Genomic DNA, 19,069 nt, shown 5'->3' with positions numbered 1-19,069 from the left:
ATGGAGTGAGTCATGGACAGACACGTTCTTAGAACCAAGAAATAGCAGCAGAAGGTCAAAAATAGATTTCACTGAAAAATGCACTCAATAACATATGCAGAGGTAAATGCCTGATTTTGAACTATATAACATTTACATTTTAAATATATTGTGAAATATCTCGTGATTTAAATGAATGGCTTTTCATTAAAACCAACTGACACAAATTAAAATATACAACAATTTATTGTAATTTCACAGTCATCTTTCACGTAAAACAGAATACACAGGCGAGACGGTGGTCTTTTTGGTATACACATACAGTAATGTAAGTTCATGGAGTGGAAATATAGTGAAGGCGCTGAGTGGTAAAAGTAGCAGTGGTCAATATGTCAAACAAACCAAAAACAAAGAAAAACAACAAAAAAAACAGGTCAATATATCTTATGAGTGTCAAAATACCATTAATTTTAACATAGTTGAAAGAAATGTAGTGAACATGTCTGGTCACATAAAATTTCATTTTTCAAAATAAGGTAGGTAGAACAGTTTGAAGCCTCTTCTACCACGGACTGCACAGCTGATGTAAATCACATGGTACACTGCGGGCGAACACAGAGAATGGCAATATTAGCATTCATCAAAACAAAGCTTTGCACTTAAAAAGACAAGTAAAAGGTTTAAGAGATAAAATGAACAAATTTACCTCCAGGGATAAACAGAAGAAATCCAGGAATGAAGAAAATAGCACTTGAAATACCTGTGGGGACAGTTTTATTAGCTCCAGTCAAGAGAAAACACACACAACGCTTTGAGTTCTTAATTAGATTAAGAAAGTACTACATAACTACCAGTCCATTTAACATTTACATGCTCTGAAACAGCCAGAAATGCTAAGTTAAATGAGAGGATTGATAAAGTTTGCCTGTAGAGTAAATCTGAAGCTACAGCTGCATACATATTGAAAATAACTAACTACTCATTTGACAAGATTAACATGTTGTTGTTGGAAATCAATGCTTAGTTTTCCAACAACATTAATAAAAGGTGTGAACAAGAAGGTGAAAAAATATCTTATGATTATAAATTATGCGGCTGAAGGGAAGGCATGAAAATGGAGAAAATTGGGGGTAACCCCAGAAGACAGCAGAAACAGCCAAACTGCAAATTCCTAATATATTACCATCAATATCGATGGTACTTTCAGTTTGGTTAGGCAAGTTTAAGTGGTGGTGTCAAAGATTTCAGCTGTAGCTCAATCTGTGATATTTGCAGCTGCCTGTGGGAACAGCAAACCACATTTATAACTACAGCTCACAGCATTTTGTTGTAATTTTCATAAACAAACCAGGAAATAACTTGCCTCTTTCCTTCACTATGTGATCTCATTTTATGTTGCACATGAAAGGAGTCTGAACAGTGTAAAACACTTTAAAAAAAGAATGCTTGCACAGCTGGGCTGCACTTACAGACTTTCTGATTATAAACAAAAGGGAACGGTCACAGAAAAAATAGTGCATACTTTACAACATTTTAAAGTACGACCCATGTCTAAAGGCCCCTATAATTAGATGGAATTTTATTGGATTTAATTTGAAATGACACTGTAATTAGATTTACCCACAAATACTTAAAGGTAGTTACACAAGAATAAGGGGGTAACGAGTCAGCTTTTCACACAAATTATACTGCAAGTAAATGTAAGTAGTGTGTAAGTAATTTTAAGTAAGTAAGCAATTTAGTGGGAAAACAAACAAACAAGCTTGAGCCATATTATGCGGCGGCTTGATCTTGCCTAACTTGTTTTTCTACAAAATGACTTATTTAAAATTACTCATGCAGTACTTAAAAACGTACGTACACACTACTTAAATTTACTTGCAGAGTATAATTTTGCTTTGTTTCCTGTAAAAATCTGGCTTGTTACTCTCTTATTCTAGTGTATCTACCTTTGAGTATATAATTACATTGTAATTTCAAATTAAATACATTGAATTCATTTTAGTTACAGGGTAATTACTCTCTTTGTGATTATAAAGTGTTACTAAATAATGCAATACTTTCATTGGTGAGCCGTATGCACAATCACTCTTTTGCTAGTTCATTTGGAGGCAGATGGTGACTTAACAGATGTACATTTTAAAGAAAATCTTAAAGGGGTGAGTAGAATAATTCATCAATTAATGCATGACAAAATAGCACAGAGGAATAAAACTCAGAAACTGATGCAGAAGTGATTAATAATGTGTTGCTAACTTTCAAAATTCTCTACTTAAAAAAAAAAGGGGGTAAGAGATTTTTCCCCCCCGACAATTCTTGTGGTGATGATGCTCAGGAAAAGGCTTGGGAGCAGTGATAAGAGCATGAATTGCTCTGAACAGGACTCGGGGTTATGGAAGTATGCCCAGTCAACTTTAGATAACGAAATTTCTTAAGCAGATTTTACAGCTTAATTGCAGAGTTGCACCTGCTCCTGTAGCTACTTATGAAAGGCAAATTGATCTTCTCATCTATTTGGACTCAGCCTGGTGACATTTTCTTAATATGTTGTGGGTGAGCTCATCCCAAAGAGCACATTAATTGCTTGATTTCTGCCTCAAACTGGAGAGGAGACACTCTATACAAAAAAAGCAGACATGACTAATTAAAAGTGCCTAACTCGGGGTGAGCATTTGAAGCTCATATTCATGGAATGTGTAGACCAATTTAATGGGAGGTGCTGATTTTTGTAAAGGTGAAAAGCAAGGCTCATTTGATCTGAAAAGACTTTTTAAAACTTGCCTGACAGACTTTAATTCATTATGAATACTGGTTGTACAGGCAAAGAAATTCTGAATAACAGTTCTGAACATACAGATACTTGATAAAATGCACTGGTTTTGGACAGAAATACAAGATGAGAAGTATTGAACACTCAGCTTTTTAGAAGTTTGGAGGCAGAAAAAACAAACGGGACACTACTAATCAAAGACAAAGCAAGAGAGGTTCAAGATAGCTAAAGTTGTGACACACAGAGCCACTACCAGGCCCAGCAGACCTCTGCACTATATGGGATGTGAAATGTGATCTCATTCAATACAAACTTATCACAAGCATGAAGTCAGAGTGTTGCACTAGGGCTGCACAATTAACCAAATTTGAAACTCAATCACGAATTCAGCTTCCCACAACTCGACAAACATGATTGACCAATATCGAAAATGCTTCTTCCGTCAATTGAGTACAAAGCAAAAGGAAATCAAGCGCCCCTTAAATCAGTGCCTGATCACGTGCCTGCATAAACAACGAAATTCAAATGTCTGGTAAGGCAGAAGGTGAAGAGCTTGCTCCTTGAAGCAGATCCTCATCTGCTGTTTGGTAATACTTCAGATTTAGCACAAGAGATATTAACCAAGAATACTTCATATGCAAAGAGTTTGCACTGCAAGGCAACACGAACTAAGTTATTCAACCACCTGAAAACACACCACAAACAGAGTATACGAATAGATGAAGGCCAAGAAAAACAATGCAATGTTTGCTAACGTGAATCATCCAATGTCAGCTTATGTCCATAAAAGCAAGGGTGGATACGACACATGAGTATCCACCCAGCTCACAAAAACATACTGAAATCACCAACCAATTGAATTCCATTTGGCCAAAGATAGAAACACAGTGAGTAATGGAGGGTTCAGAAAAAATGGTCAACTTACTGGAAAAAAGATATTTTATTTCTACAAGATTTTTCCAATGTGGCAAAGCCTGTCCTGTCTGCAAAACATTGCAGGTATAATGTGGAGGGATACACAGCTGTGGACTACTATGGGCTTTATTCAAACCCATACTACACTTACAATGATCTAACTAAAGATTTCCCTGACAGTAAGAAACAGCGATTCTTGTATAGCTTTGTTGAGGTTAGCGGGTAGTCAGCCAACTAGTTGCTACAAAGATTATGCACCATGTTCTGATTTATTTACAAAAAACCCCCAAAATGTCCAGATGCTGAAGATGCTGAGCGAGGGTTAAATTGTTCTCAACAAAAGCACATGCTGACTGAGACAAATACCATCATGTCAAGTCAAGGTCAGTCAGCATGAAATATTTGCACTTTTCACTTTTATGGTGTAGGACATAAAGTTATCTACCATAGATTTAATACACCCACTGGTTGCTAGGGAAACATGTGTTCCCTGACTGATTGGCATTGGTTGCTGGAAGATATTGAAAACCTCCGAGCGACTGCTTGGCTGCAAACAGGTTGCTACAGCTGCCTCTAGTTTCTCATCTTTTTTTAGTTCCTCATGGTTTTCCCTAGCCACAGATGGTTGCAGACTGGACTCTAAGCCTGTGTGACTCAGTGATCCTGGATTGTCAGCTTAATTGTCATACGGCAGTACAACAAACAAAGAAACAAACAAAAAAGTCCAACTGTACATCACTCTTGTTATGATTCTGTCACTCCAGTCGTAAAAGTAGACAGACCTTGAGATCTGGACTGAGAACCACACTGTCCTACAACAGGTAAGGACTGTGGCAGCTTTCTCTGTGTTCTTTTGTGTGTCAAGATAACACAGAGATCCTCCCACTTGTGGGAAAGCACACCAACACTTATGGACTCCAATACAAACATTCCATTCTGAATTATACCATTTAATCCACTATATAACAAAGTCCTGCATTCATTCATGTTTGGTCTGTTTATGATTTGATAGAAGTTGAGAAGTGACGTGCTTCTTTGTGTATCCATTGCATTTGGACTAACGTGCGCTTCTAAAACAAACAACAGTCTAAATGCTTTGCACGTCAATATTTTATCTTCCTTACCTGCACTTGGATTGAGCTGTATGCCAATACCTGTGAAAATAAGAGCTAAAACAAAAACAGCAGAAACATTATAGGTATGAAAAGGAGAAACAAGCCAAATGTTCTGTTTTTATTAGTTTGGTTATTCTGGCAATAACTCTGCCATAATCTGTTGATCAGTGCAGGGGGACAAAGTTCACTGTGCAAAGTGCCAAGACTATCATTGCCTGACACAACACGGAACAAACTACCTGGTGTAACATTGCAAAACAATTTGGAGCGGTGCCTTTGTTAGAGCTGTCAGAGCTTCATTTTGAAGTGAACTTAAAATCAGAAAGAAGAGGTGTGTTTGTCCTTTTAGACTGCAGTCATTTAACTGGAGATTACCAATTTGTCTGAGTTTAAAACCAAAATAAATTAAAATCACTAAACCATCTACAGTGGGAGCAGGCAGCTCTTGTTACTGTGATGCTCCAACAGCCAAAATGAATCAAGTAAACATGAGAAAAAGACATTTCTCTCAGTAGATTATTCTGGTTTGTGTGTTTCATACGTAATAAGTGACAAGCACATGTACTTACCAACTCCAGTGATGAGGAGAAGGAATGAAGAGAGAACAACCCTTCTGTTTTTCTTCACCAGCGGATGGGACATCCACCTAGGCGAAACGTGTTTTTAAACTAACTGTGCTTGTTACGCTTCTCCATGTGAGAAGACCGAACTTACCCGCAGCAGTGTGCAGAAAGCTGCGTGACTGAACTCAAGGTGCTGAAGGACCACTGAGAGCTGCAGTAAGACAGTGTTGCAGGGTCACTGCGGAGAAAGCAGAAACACGCTTCATCTCACATTCACAGAACAGGCAGGGAAAAGAAAAATCACACCTGAACTACAGAACCCACCTGATTTTGAAGAAGTTATTGAAAGAGGAATTCCCGTTGTTGCCCAAGGCATCTTCATTTTCCAGATTCTAAAACAATAGGAGATGATGGATGTCATATAAACCGCAAAGAAAAATGTATAGCTCGCAGAGGGGAAGCAAAGGTAATACTGTTATTATAGTCGCACCCTGTGTCCGGTCTTTGCTGGATGTTTTTTTTCCTATTTCTTAAGGACGTGACTTTCAGATATGTTCATCTGCTGTAGAAATTTATTAGGCCTCCCACTTCTTCTTTTGTCCTCACATGCCCAGTTTGTCCAGTTTTGTTTTTGAGGACACACTGCGCAGCATGCTAGGAATCATTATTCTGTTAAACTGTGTTATCTCTGGCATTTTTCATATATTCATTCACCAGAGGAAATGGGAACAAATTATGTGTTTGTGTGACAGGCTGCTAGGAATGAAGTGCCAGGAAATATCATTTAAAACTGGTTCTTTGCTAAGTTGTCTGTTAAGTGTAGACACAATACTGGCTCATGCCTTGAGTTAGGTACTGCTTTTATCCTTGAATGATTCAGGTAGTCAGTGTAAAGTGGAGAAAAAAACTGGAGAACTAATGCCCAAGACCACTTTGCTCCTTGTAAGCAAAATAAATAGAAATGAAGGGCAGCTCAAGACTTTTGAACAGCAATATACATGAGTCACTGGCCTTCACAAATATGTTGTGATAGAACCACGTTTAAAATTGTTCTTTTCACACGGTTAACAACCAAGCTCCATCACATCTTACAGATTCCATTTTACCATAACTTACTGTATCTATGTGTGTTTCCATGAATCCCTCCTTCCCTGACCTTCATAACGTGAACAGCCACACTTGGCACACAAGCCCATCTTAGGCACCTGCCAGCTGTTTTTTTTAACACATATTATGATTTTATTATGTTGCCTAGCTACCGCCAGTCACAAAAAGACCAGTTTTAACTTTTATGCTCCTATAACACATTGTAAAGACATCCTGTTGTTTTAATTTCATGGCAATAATGTCTCATTTACATCCACAAAAGTTGAATTATGCATTCAGTATTAGGATGGATCAGGTTGCCTGGCAACCACCTAGCAACAGGCTAAAATGAGCAACTTTTACTGTATAAACAATATCTACCACCACTATTTTTCTTAAACTTTTCTCAGTGTTGGTAAATATATCTGTTGGCAGCAGAACAGCAGAAAGAGATCACAGATAATACTGTGGTTGGTGTGTACAAGTTATGCTAATACAGCACTCTGCTGTCAGACTGCAGCCTTTGTGGCTCCTACAGTTCTCCAGAGTATAATGGGAGGCAGAGCCTTGAGCTACTAGACACATCTTTTGTGGAAATAGCTCCCAGTTTAGGCTGTGGACAGACACCCTCTCTCTTCCTTCCTTTAAGGTTGAAATATTTCCTTTTTTTGACAAAGATTACAGTCAGAGCTAGATGAGGTAACGCAAAAAAACACTTAAAAATGCTGCTTTATGTTCAAACTGCTAGCGGAACCTCTCGTGAAGCCTGCTCTTTCACTCCACATAGATTCAAATCATCTCATTGTTACATGTCATTAAAATTGTGTGCTCCCAGGGTTTATTTCTTTTCTTCTTTATTCTTTGGCATCTTTCCATGCTCTTGTTTTCTTTCTTCTGTTGTTTCATTTGATTGGCTGCTGCCGATCGCTGCCCACCTTAAGCCTGGATCTTCTCTTTCAGTCCTCAAAATGTTAAGTTAGCTGTCTTCCTTGCTCACAGGGACTTGCTGAATTCTTGAGTTTGTATCTACAAATTCGTAGTGTTGTTATAAAAACACTACAAGCCAAAACTGATACCAATCAAAAAGGAAACAGACAGCCTCTCACTGGAAATGTAACAGCAACATGAAAACAGAAATGCAAACAATGTTTTGTATCTCTTGTGTGCATGCTACCTGATACTTGAGGTTAGTGGGTTCAGGGGAGGCGGCGGCAGCAGGTGAGGGATGATTCTGAGGTTTGGAGAAACTCAAAGGGCCAAATGTCATCTCTCCTCCTTCTCTGTCCTTCCATCCCTGCGGCTCTCCGCCAGTCACAGCCCCCTCCTCATCTCCCTCCAGCACAAACGCATCGTCGATGGTAAACTGTGTTGCCATGGTGATTTCCTCTTACACCCTGAGGTCCTGTAGCCGGATGCTCACTGTGATTTAAGAGTAATAATGAATGTTTTATGGATTTTTAATCCCTCAAATCGCAGGAAATCTTAAAAGTCAGCAGGAAACAATAGTTCTCGAATCAGCCTGTGAAAATACTAACTCAGCAGCTGCTGAGTTTTCTCTCACCAATCACAGCATTTCCCTTTAAAAGTTTAAAGTTCGCTCATACATGCCTACATAAAAACTAAATAAAGTAACTCCACCACTTTCGAATTAGTTTAAAAGGCGAAAACAGCTGCCGTGCTGCCGACACATAACAGCGGGTGGGATCGAGGCTAAGCACAACAGAGCAGAGGCTACACGGCTTTCCTGTAGGTCTCTGCCATTGTTTGTCCTCATTCTTCTGTCCGATCAGATGACCAGGAGGAAAACTTACTGTCTTAAGTAAATCTTTTCTCCTGCGAAGAAACTTCGACTTCTGAACTTTGTTCGGAGACGAGTCACATTTTTGTAAGCCCTGAGAAAAGTGGTTTTAAAGCCTTCTGTTAGCTGTATCTTAGTTTTGCTTCTGTAGTGCGACTTCTTTAGAAGTTTGGACTCTCTTCTTTTTTTGACAACCGGCAATCGATTAGATACGACTGATTACGCCCAAAGCGCTCTCTTCGCGTGCGAGCCAGGGCGCCGAATCGAGTGTCGTATTATCGATCGATCCGCTAACTTTTGTTATCGAAGGAGAGAAAAACTCAAGAAACTGGGTCAATCATTACAATTTATGAAATTCCTACAAAAAAATTTACATATCAAAACATTACATAAGTCACTCGAAATTTCTATACAGTAAGTTGAAATTTTTTAGTTTAAAGCCTGAAATTTTGAGACAATAACTCAAAAAGGCGAAGTGTGTGCAGCTTTTTGTTGCAAGTTAGAGATATGTTATATAATGTAATGCATCTCGTTAAAGATGGTCACGTTTGGTTCTCATTAACTTCATAGATAGTATAGAACTAGCAAAGCTGTATTTTATTCGATGCAGTTTGTCAGTCTTCTCTCATAATTTTGATCTGGAATTCTTTTCAGATCAAAATTACTGTAAAAACACAGTAAATCAAACAAAGATTTATTTTATTAAAAGCACGAATCAGTTCAAAAACATCTTGACCTGGGGTGTTTAGGGCACAACTTATCAGAATATCACAAAAGTGTATGTTTGCATATTCGTGTTCATGAACTGTGGTCATCTAATGGAGGAAAGGCATCCTGTCCAAACCCACAAGCCAGTAATATATTACCAAGGCTAATTAATGTCAATTAAAGAGCTGGAATCTATTTTGTGCTTTTTTATCTTTTGCTTTTAATCAAACAGCATTTCAGCTTTTCATTTACTGGAGTTTTAGCTTATTTTGTTTTAACATTTAACATTTGTTTCAATATTCATTAGCAGTGCACTTAAGAACTGATAACAACAAATCAGCCAAATTAATGTATTCTCCATTTGGATTAAACACACATATAGATTTACTGGATCTTTGTATTCACATGCATAATAAATTTGGTAAAGCTGCCTCGTCTCCCATAACTAGAATGATTTTTTTAAAGGCTCTAAAAAGTATTTATTTTGATATAACTTGCTTTGAAATGTCTCCAGTCATGGGTATGCTGATGAAGAGGAAAACCAGTTGAGATAGTCAACACACTACAGTGAAAAAGAAATATTTCACAGGACTTGATGCTGTCCGATGCATTCAGGTGTGTGTTAATGCAATGCCATATTCCCTCAAGTATTAGTCATCTCAGCAAATCACCTAAGGCCAGACTGTGTGATGCTCAGAGAAACTGCAAGATACTGCACGTCTTAGTTCATAAAAATACAATAAGAATTAAAGCTGCAAGCAGCGTTATGAGGGCCCTCGCACCCCCTGCACGTCGAGCCACGCCCAACACCTACAACCAGCACGTCCGATCTGATGTCACATTGATGGAATTCATGCATTTAACCACCAGCTAACATTTCATCTCATTCAATCATGATTATAGTCGTCCCACTAGGTGGCGCTCTTACCATTACTGACAAACATACATAAATAACAAACATTTCCGAGGTCAAGTCTCATCACGTCTGCGACCTTTAGGAGAGATTGGACATTGTGTCTCTGAGTGATAGCAGATTACTGCTTTTTGGCAAGTGATTGAAACTCCACGTGCCGCCATGACCACCCCGTTTTCCTGAACGTAAAAAGCTTCGCAATTTAACATCACAAAGGTCTTTAGATTACACGCGCTGGAGATCGGGTCAATCTGATGAAATTCCTTGGAGGAGTTCGTCAAAGTATGTGGCCTGAAAAGAAGGGAAAATGTCGCAAAAATTACACATTAATTTTAAAATGGCTGACTTCCTGTTGGATTTGGGATATTGCTCCAAGAGACTTTTTTGTACATCTTGAAATCTCCTATAAGCTCACCAGGTTTCAGACTTATAGATAAAACACAGAGCAGGGGCTGTTGTTTTGAAATTTTGTAGGGGGCGCTGCGGAGCCATATTGCGTTATTCAATGAAAATGATCACATAACAAGATAGCAGTTGTCACATTGGAGGTATGCGCCAAATTTCAGGACTTTTTAAACTTTCCAAGCCCCTCAAAAGCCACTTCATTGTTCATGGTGAACTGCGTTGCCACCAGGGTGCGCCGTTCCGTTTAAAGTCACAATTTTCTCACTGAAGCATCACGACAGACTGATGTTAATATTCACCGCTTTTGAGGTGGCCACGATGAACCTGTGAAAATCAGTACACTAAAATGAAACACATGACATTTCCTGTTGCCACTAGGTGGCGCTCTGCGTTTTCCTGACAATGGGCAGATCAATCTGTTCAGGGCGGGACTGACATCACACCTGTAAAGTCTGGTACTGATCAGACTGGATTTCATTGAGTTATACTAATTTGTTTCTTCATGGCGAGACATAAAAGTTCGCCATGCTGCAGGGGTCACGCCCTCTCGCGAAAAGTCACAGTTTTCACTGTAACCCAAGACCAACTCCTTAAGGCTTTCCTGGACAAATTTGAGGCTGCAGATGTCACCCATTACAATACTGTACCCCAAAGTTTAAAACATGACATTTCCTGTTCCCACTAGGTGGCGCTGTCCTTGGTGTCAAATATGGCAGTTGAAATATGTTCAAGGGTGGACCCTTATCATATGTGTGCTCTTTGGTCCAGGTCGGACCATGTATGACAGAATGAGAGGCAATAATATTTTCATGGCGAGTCATCGAAATTCGCCGTGGCGCCACGCCCTCACAGTATCGCGAAAACTCAAAAGCTCCGCAATTTAACATGGCCCAGGTGTGTAGTTGACACTGACCAAAGATGAAGCTTATACGACCAAATCCCAAGGAGTTCGAAAAAGTTCGAGGCATGGAAATGGCAAAATTAGAGCCAAAATGTCACATTCACTTCTAAATTGCGGACTTCCTGTTGGGTTTGCGTCAATGGCCATAACAGACTTTTTTGTTCGTCTTGGCATGATACACATGTGTGCCAAATTTCATACATGTAGCTCAAACGATGTGTTCGTAGGGCTGCATTTAACAAGGCATAGGTGGCGCTCTAGAGCCATTTCCCAGTGCGCATATGTAAAACCATTAAAATACAAAATTTTTCACCAGACCTGGCATGTGTGCAAAATTTCATGAGTTTTTGAGCATGTTAAAGCCCTCAAAAAGGCAATTCATTTCAATGAAAAATAATAATAATAATAATAATAAACGGAGCAGATACAATAGGGCCTTCGCACTCTCAGTGCTCGGGCCCTAAAAAGACTCAACAACAATGGTTTGCCAGTAGAAAGCCTCTTTTCTCTAAAAAGAACATGGCAGCATCTAAACAAACAACAAAACACACGCGACAATATCCTTTGCACAGATTAAACCAGAGCAGAGATGTTTGGCCATAATGCACAGAGCCACATTTGTCGAAACCCAAACACAGCATAGCAGCACACGTACCAGCTGTAAAGCACAGTAGTGCTGAGGTGATGATTTGGGCTTGGGCATGGACACTTTGAAGCCACTGAGTCGGCCATTTAACTCCTCTGTACACCAGAGTCAAATGTGAGGCAGTCTCTTTGGCACCTAAAGCCCAAACTGGGTTATGCAACAGGGCAATGATCACAAGTACAGCAGCAAGTCTACAACAGAAATGCTGAAAAAGACAAGAAATCTCGTTCTTATTGAAATGCTGTGGTGAGACCTTAAAAGCACTGTAAACATACGAGTGCCTGTAAATCTCAATGAACCAAAGGAACTTTGTAAAGAAGAGTGGGTCAAAATTCCTCCACAACAACGTGAGAGATTGACAAAGTCATACAGAAATTGTGGTTCTACAAGCTAATCTGAATCATGGGGTGTACGATTTTTTTCACAGTACTCTGTGCAGGATTGCATAGAGTACTGTGAAAGCCTTCTTTGTTACATGACTGTAAAAGACACACTAGAGCCAGTTTCCAAAAATGGTAACACTTTACTGTAACCTAATTTGTTGCCAGTTTTGTTGGGGGGTTTTTGTTTATTTGTTTAAAAATGATTTTTATATTTTATGTGTTGGGTAACATCCTAATCCCAAATAATCTAATAATTATATCTCAGCAAAACCAACAACAAACAAACAAACACTCGTTCATTCATTCAAAACTAAGCATGAGAAAATAAAATAAATAATAATAAAAAAATATGATCAGAAAATAAAAGTAATGTAGAAAACCGATAGTAAACTATGCTTCAGATTAGATACACCACCTATATCAGGTTCATCTATATTAATGAAATAACAGTTTTTTTGTTTTTTTTCCACTGATATTGTACGAGGTTTTTGTGGCTCCATGCTGTGGTGCTTTGCACCTGAGAGGATCCACAAATCTTTCTGGGGTTGTGTTTAGAAGGACATATGAAAAACAATCTGCCAAATCAAACATGCAGAGCCGCCCACCATCTCGCCCCTTTGAGAATTAGGAAGCAACCAAAAAGACTTTAAAGTTGTTCTTTTGTATGATGTTTCTAGACAAATAGTAAGTAAAGTAAAGACGTCTCCTGCCAGTTAGGACAAGCTGGGCTTTTACTTTTTATGTCCTTGTTTCTCTACCCACAACCTTCAGCAAACTAATATAAAACAGTTTAGGAGTGAAAATGTCTGACTTCCCCCATAATACCTGTGTTTCACTTTTCTTGGTTGAGATGATGTCTATTGCAAATTCTGCACTAAAGCACTGATACTAGAAGTAATCAAATTTATTTGAAATTATCTTTGAAGGTGAAATAAACACTAAAATTTGAATATTTCCACTTAGTACCTGTTGCCAACATGTGAAATCATGTGATTTCCAACAAGTCAGAAGACTTGCATTATGCAAACAAACATCTCTAAACCAACAATCACAGATTAGTCATTGTTGGTTGCAGTTCAGGCGAGCAGATAGTAAGAGCTGCTGGTTGAAGCGAACAGTGGTTCAATGTCAGAGAAACCTTACTGACAAATACTCGTATCAGGACTGAATCTGGACACACGGAAATTCAAGAGCTGTAAGTTATGTATTTGTATGTGTGTGTGTGTGTGCGCGCGCGTATGTGTGTGTACGACTAACCCAACTTGAATATGTTCAGCTACTTCCTAAAATATGTAAACATATCTGACATGAACAGGAAAATGTGTATATGTGTCTTTTGATTTCTGGAAATCTAATGAGGCAGTGCACTCCTTGTAATCACAACAGTTTAAGAAACTTTAAATCCAGACTGATATCACTACTTCACAGACTGCGCCACATATTGATCTCTCCTCCGGCTTGGTGCCACATTAATTTTGAAATCCTTTCTCGTTTGCAGATGGGACAAAAGGCCACACTTTGCTTCCTGCTGCAGCTCATTTTTGAGGTAAATCTGAAGTAGTGCAGAACAAAATCTTTACCAATCCACAGAAACTTAAATGGCAGGTGTTTTGTCTCTTAAATTTGTAAAGGTTTCATTTGATGTCTTTCTTTCCTCCTGGCCAGCTGTCATCATGCACAAAAATCAGAGTGATACCTGACTCTACGCTGGAGCTTCCCTGTCTCCCAGCAAATAATCACTTCATCGGAGTAGAAGAAATCACATGGAAATTCAATGGTTTTAAACGGCTTCTGTTTTCACTGTGTTGCAAATATTTGCTGCTTTTATGTACATATATGTATATAACAATTGGTCTTTTTTAAACTACAGGTCACATCCTGTCTCATAATTATCAGCCCGTCCCTTCAGACTTTTCCCTCCGCTTGCGCTCTGTCACTAAAAACAAAGAGGGCACGTACGAGTGTCTGTTAAAGGGGAGCGACATGGAAATGGTACGAAGGTTTGACGTCATAGTTGATGGTGAGACTCTTTCGTCATCATACGAGCACTTTTAATTTTACAGTTAGTGGAGCAACAAACAAAGTGTTTGCTGTTTGTCTGCTTTTTGTTTCTTTTTGCAGACTTCACTGACTATCAAATGAAAGTATTTACAAAGTCAGATGTTAAACTCCCTTGCAATATCCCAAGTTCCAGAGAAGTCAGCGCCAATGCCCTGTGGTTCAAAGAAACTGCGGACGGAAGAATAAAGCTGAATCTTGAAGATGACTCCACAGATGATAATAAAAAAATAGAGCTGATTTTTCCACTAGACCACGATCAGAGCATCCTGGTCATAAACGCTGGCATGGAGGATGCTGGTATTTATGAATGTGAACTGGATGATGGAAAAAAGCTGAGCTCTGTAAACCTTACTGTGGAAGGTAGGGGGCTTGTCAAATATAATAGATATTTAATAGATTTAATGATTTTCACTGCGCGTTGAGTTGGTAAAGAAAAAAAAAGGATCGATTAGTTGCATAAAACATTTTTATTTATGATTTGTTTCAGTTTTAGTTCCTACTACAGCTCTTCCTCACATATGCCAAGGCTCCACCTCACCATGGGAGCCCTGCCCGGAGGAGAACAGCCGCACAGCAGAACCCATACTGCAGGAGTCCATGACAGAGTTTTCAATGAAGCTGTATTATTATCTCAGAGAAATATATCCTTCTGGCAACATGCTCTTCTCTCCTGTCAGCATCGGTGGGGTGCTCTCCCATTTGTTGTTAGGTACGAAAAGAGAGGCGAGTCGCTATTTTAATGTAATCACGTTGAAAATGTTTAGCATTTATCATGTTCTCCAGTGAATCCTATAAAAATGGCAATGACTTGTTCATTCCTCTGAAGCCTGAAAAAAAGATGCCATGCCATAGACACAACACATCCACTGTCATTCATGAAGACTAGAATGGTGAAAAGGTGGCGCTGTTGCATTGTTTCACACAGTTTGTCTGTAAACACAGGCGACGTAGGTCATTTTTAGTGACTCTGACACGCAGACATGTATTTTTTAGGCCCTAAAATATTTGGTCAGTGACGCAGTTTTCTAGTTTCATACATCACCATGTTAAATTTGAGATAAACCAGCCAGGATGCAGGTAAAAAGTTAAGACATACAGTATTTCATGTTTCAGTTCTGCAGAATTTTAGAGGGTCAGGTGTGTTGGGAGGCATTAATACATTATTGAACAAAGCTAAAGAAATAACAGGTTACAGGTTGATATTAAGTTCCTCTGCCAAAACAATTCTGTTTCTGAACTGGTCTGGCTTTTATTAGGTGTTATTAATTACATTCTTTTGTGGCTAGCTCTGTGATAGACCTTTCCAGGATGTACCCAGCCTTTAGCCCTATGACAGCTGAAGAAAATAAGTGGAAGATGATCGATGATTGGAAATGAATGGATATTTTGAAGTGTAACTTAACAACAGAAATGATGCTGTCATCATACAGCAATGCTATCTTCTGTGAATGTCCTGGACTTACGTTTGAGTAAATGTTTCCACATTTTAAATAACCGTGACACAGCTTAAAAGACAAAAATTACACCAGTGCCTCAAAAATCTATGGATTCAACTGTATTTTTAAAATCAAACATGGCTTGCAGCTTCCTATAACATACTAAACTTATTGTTATTGTCTAATTGTACCTTCAGGTGCAAGGAACGATACCCGTAAGGCCATTGAGACCGCTATCTGCGTGCCTCACGACTTCCACTGCGTTCACTCCCAGATGAAGAAGCTGAGAGAGAAGCTGGCTGGCTCCCTGCTGATGGCCTCTCAGATCTACTATGATTCACGTATTACTATCACAGTGTGAAGTGCACAAAATAACCAGAGATCACAGAGCAGAAAATGATTTCTATTTCGGCTCTCCTCCTTAGATATGAATCTGAGTGAGTTCTTTACCGACCAGTCGATCCAGTTTTATGATGCGGAGCCCACGAAGCTGCTGAATACCACTGAGGAAAACACACAGATGATCAACAGCTGGGTGGCAGAAAAGACCCAAAATAAAATCACAGAGTTGCTTGACTTTGTCCCACCAAGTTCACAGCTGATCCTGCTCAACGCCGTCTCCTTTAGCGGTCAGTAAACTGTGCGCACATGTTATGCACATTTCAAAAACGTGGAAACTGATAAACTGTGTTTACGTGTGTTTTAGGTCAGTGGAAGGTCAAGTTTAATCCAAAAAATAAAAAAGGACATTTCACAAAATTTAATGGTGATGTGGTAAGGGTGCCTCTTCTCTATCACGACAAGTACATGGCAACTATGATGTATGATCCTCACCTAAGGGCACAGGTAAGTAACAAACCACCAGCTGACACTTTTCACAACAATACGTGTCTAAATCCCACACAGGCCTTTCTGCCACAGGCAACAGAAGTGACATCCTGTCTTCATTGATTCCTACAGGAAACATACGTGTTATGTTTCTTTAATGTTGAGCTTTTCATCTTTAATGCACATCTAAACTGCTCTACTAACTCACAAAACATACAGTTTGAACAGTAGTTTAGGTAATGTTAGCATCATAGAAAAATATAAATTCAAATTTCATCTGTCATTACACGGTTATTTTAATTTTATACTACAATCACTATACAGTTTATTCCTGTTAAATATGCTAAAATACTTCAGATCTATAGCATTTCATTTCCTGTACCCAAAGGGTCAGTTTCTTGTCTCTTGAGCTATGACAGGTGTCAGAGTCGTAACCAAAATCCAGCGTCTGATAGTCCATAATTCCTGTGACCTGCAGTCCTGTGCAAAAGTCTTGAGCCACCCCTCATTTCCTTATATTTTACTTCCAAGGAACCAGATGGTATCAAGTGGTCTCCAACTCTCCTGCTCTCTGAAGGTCCCTTTATAGTTTTTCTTTGGACATTGGCTGCTTTTTCTTTCCCTCATTTTCAGTCCAGGCCTGTGTAACTGACCATTTTTATAAGAATGCTATTCCTATGAAAATGGGAAAAGTTTTTTTGTTCCTCAAACCATTTAACACTGACCTATGAAATGAACAAACAAGTAAAGAACCAATTTTAAATTCTATCTTCAGGCACAAACACAATTTGTATAATTTTTTTTTTTACTTGAATCTATGAAAAGTAACAAAGATAACACAGTTTTACGGACAATAAATAGTATTTTTGCACCAACAAGGTGATTCTAAAAAAGCTTTTATCTAAAGGCTTGGTGTATTTCAGCATGCTGTGCAGTGTGCCCTTAAAAAACAGAGGAAAATGGACAAGTGGAAGACCAAAAAACAAAAACTATCTATGTTTCTGAAAACTACTTAAAGAAATGACAAGAAAGCTTGCCTCAGAGAGTTCAGGCTGTGTTGAAGAATAAAACCAGATATCGACTTTCAGGCACATTAGAGTTGTACAAACTCTGTTTTTGCCATATATACTGTATTTTCATTAAATTGCTAAAGATTTTCCAAAGAAAATGAGTGATGCTTTAAGACTTTTGCACAACAGTAGATATCCTTAAGTTGGTTACATGTCGGTGACCTCAGTGCAGCGTGGTTTTGCTCAGATGAGTTAGAGTTAGTCAGCAAAGTTACTAAATTTCCTGTACCACTGGTGCATTTTCTTTTTTCACTCCTTACAAAAGGATACACAGAGAATATTTCCATCTCATGAACAACCAGATGATTTAAACAAAGTTAATGCAAGCCAAACAGTTACAGGCACTGATACTATCATGATGATGAGATGATTAGATTTATTTTTTTACATCTCAGGTTTATTTTAAATGCCAGTGGTAAAAACAGATGGTCTCTTCTGTCACTGATTAACACTTGGAGTATTTTTTTTATCTTTTTTGGCCAACAGGTGGCGAGGTTTGCCCTCACAGGTGACAGCAGTCTTTACATCCTGCTGCCTCCCACCAACACAGAGGCAAAGCTGCAGGAGATCGAGCAGAGGATGACGGACAGGGCTGTGGTTCAAATGATACAAAGCATGAAAACATCATCTCCTCAGCCTATTGAGGTCACTCTGCCCCAAATCAAACTGAATTTCCAGCCGGAAATGAACACGCTTATCAAGAAACTAGGTTGGTTCATCTTCTGTGCTCTCCTCAGTTTCCAGCCCAACATTTGACCTTTTTTTTTGTATTACCAATAGTGAACACCACCCATGCTTTCATCCTGTGCACTTTAGTTAGCAGTAAACATTAAGTTCCCATTTATGAAATATATCTCTACATCTGCTTTTTGATCTCAAAGCATCTCCACCACATGCTTGGCTCTCTTACTGATTTCACCCTCACTACTACCTTTTCTGTACTTTTCACTCCCTTTCCAGGACTGTCAGTGCTTTACGAGGGCGCCGACCTGTGTGGCCTCTACCCTCAGGAGAAACTGTTACTGGACGACGCCAAACACAAAGCCTTCCTCGCACTGACCGAAAAAGGAGTGGAGGCCGGCGCTGTCACCACCTTGTCGTTCTCCCGCTCCTTCCCTTCCTTCTCCGCCCTGCGGCCTTTCATCATGCTGCTGTGGAGTGACCACACCAATGTGCCGCTCTTTATTGGCAGGTTGACCGAGCCGTGAGAGGAGAACATAACAAGAGATGGGGGGTAAAATGTGCAGGAAACAACAGGCAATGTTTAATAAAGGCTGCTTTGCTGCGGTGTTTGAAGTAATTTGAAGAATTTTTCTGAAAATTCAGTTGTTAAGAATCGATATTGCTTTAAATAGTCTAGTTACTAAAGTGAGCAGTGACTTGTGGATTTGGATTATCTTCCAAGATGATGATAAATAAACACATATCTACACAACACACATGGTGCCTATCTTATGTTCTTGAAGAATCACATGTTCAAAGGAGGACAGAC

The 19,069-nt window shown here is 39.1% G+C and overlaps 2 protein-coding genes across 5 annotated transcripts; one reads left to right on the top strand and one right to left on the bottom strand.

The window, feature by feature from the left end:
* Positions 1 to 206: 206 nt before the first annotated feature.
* tmem134 (transmembrane protein 134) lies at positions 207 to 8,445 on the bottom strand. 3 transcript variants are annotated; one of them, XR_004200139.2, is made up of 9 exons: positions 8,240 to 8,445; positions 7,603 to 7,847; positions 5,667 to 5,734; positions 5,494 to 5,580; positions 5,349 to 5,425; positions 4,789 to 4,833; positions 1,163 to 1,258; positions 686 to 739; positions 528 to 581 (listed from the first exon to the last, which is right to left on the bottom strand). XR_004200139.2 is itself a non-coding variant. In XM_031751021.2 (8 exons), exons 2-8 carry the CDS (start codon positions 7,801 to 7,803, stop codon positions 499 to 501), a joined length of 615 nt encoding a protein of 204 aa, XP_031606881.1. In that variant the 5' UTR covers positions 7,804 to 7,847; positions 8,240 to 8,445; the 3' UTR covers positions 207 to 498. The 3 variants fall into 3 exon arrangements, 1 of the variants encoding a protein (XP_031606881.1); XM_031751021.2 differs by lacking the exon at positions 1,163 to 1,258 and having other exon boundaries at positions 207 to 581; XR_005613311.1 differs by having other exon boundaries at positions 492 to 581; positions 686 to 1,258.
* Positions 8,446 to 13,230: 4,785 nt separating this feature from the next.
* Positions 13,231 to 19,014, top strand: serping1 (serpin peptidase inhibitor, clade G (C1 inhibitor), member 1). Of its 2 annotated transcripts, XM_031750961.2 has the most exons (11): positions 13,231 to 13,377; positions 13,681 to 13,728; positions 13,848 to 13,959; positions 14,053 to 14,202; positions 14,304 to 14,603; positions 14,731 to 14,952; positions 15,877 to 16,020; positions 16,105 to 16,308; positions 16,386 to 16,525; positions 18,064 to 18,286; positions 18,538 to 18,785. In XM_031750961.2, the coding sequence occupies exons 2-11, from the start codon at positions 13,681 to 13,683 to the stop codon at positions 18,783 to 18,785; spliced, it is 1,791 nt and encodes a 596-aa protein (XP_031606821.1). In that variant the 5' UTR covers positions 13,231 to 13,377. The 2 variants fall into 2 exon arrangements, with proteins under 2 accessions (XP_031606821.1, XP_039469828.1); XM_039613894.1 differs by lacking the exon at positions 13,231 to 13,377 and having other exon boundaries at positions 18,538 to 19,014.
* Positions 19,015 to 19,069: the final 55 nt, after the last annotated feature.

The sequence above is a fragment of the Oreochromis aureus genome, linkage group 6 (assembly GCF_013358895.1).
Source record: "Oreochromis aureus strain Israel breed Guangdong linkage group 6, ZZ_aureus, whole genome shotgun sequence".
Lineage (NCBI taxonomy): Eukaryota > Metazoa > Chordata > Actinopteri > Cichliformes > Cichlidae > Oreochromis > Oreochromis aureus.
Note: the sequence above shows the minus strand (reverse complement) of the source record. Positions and strands in the feature narration are given on the sequence as shown.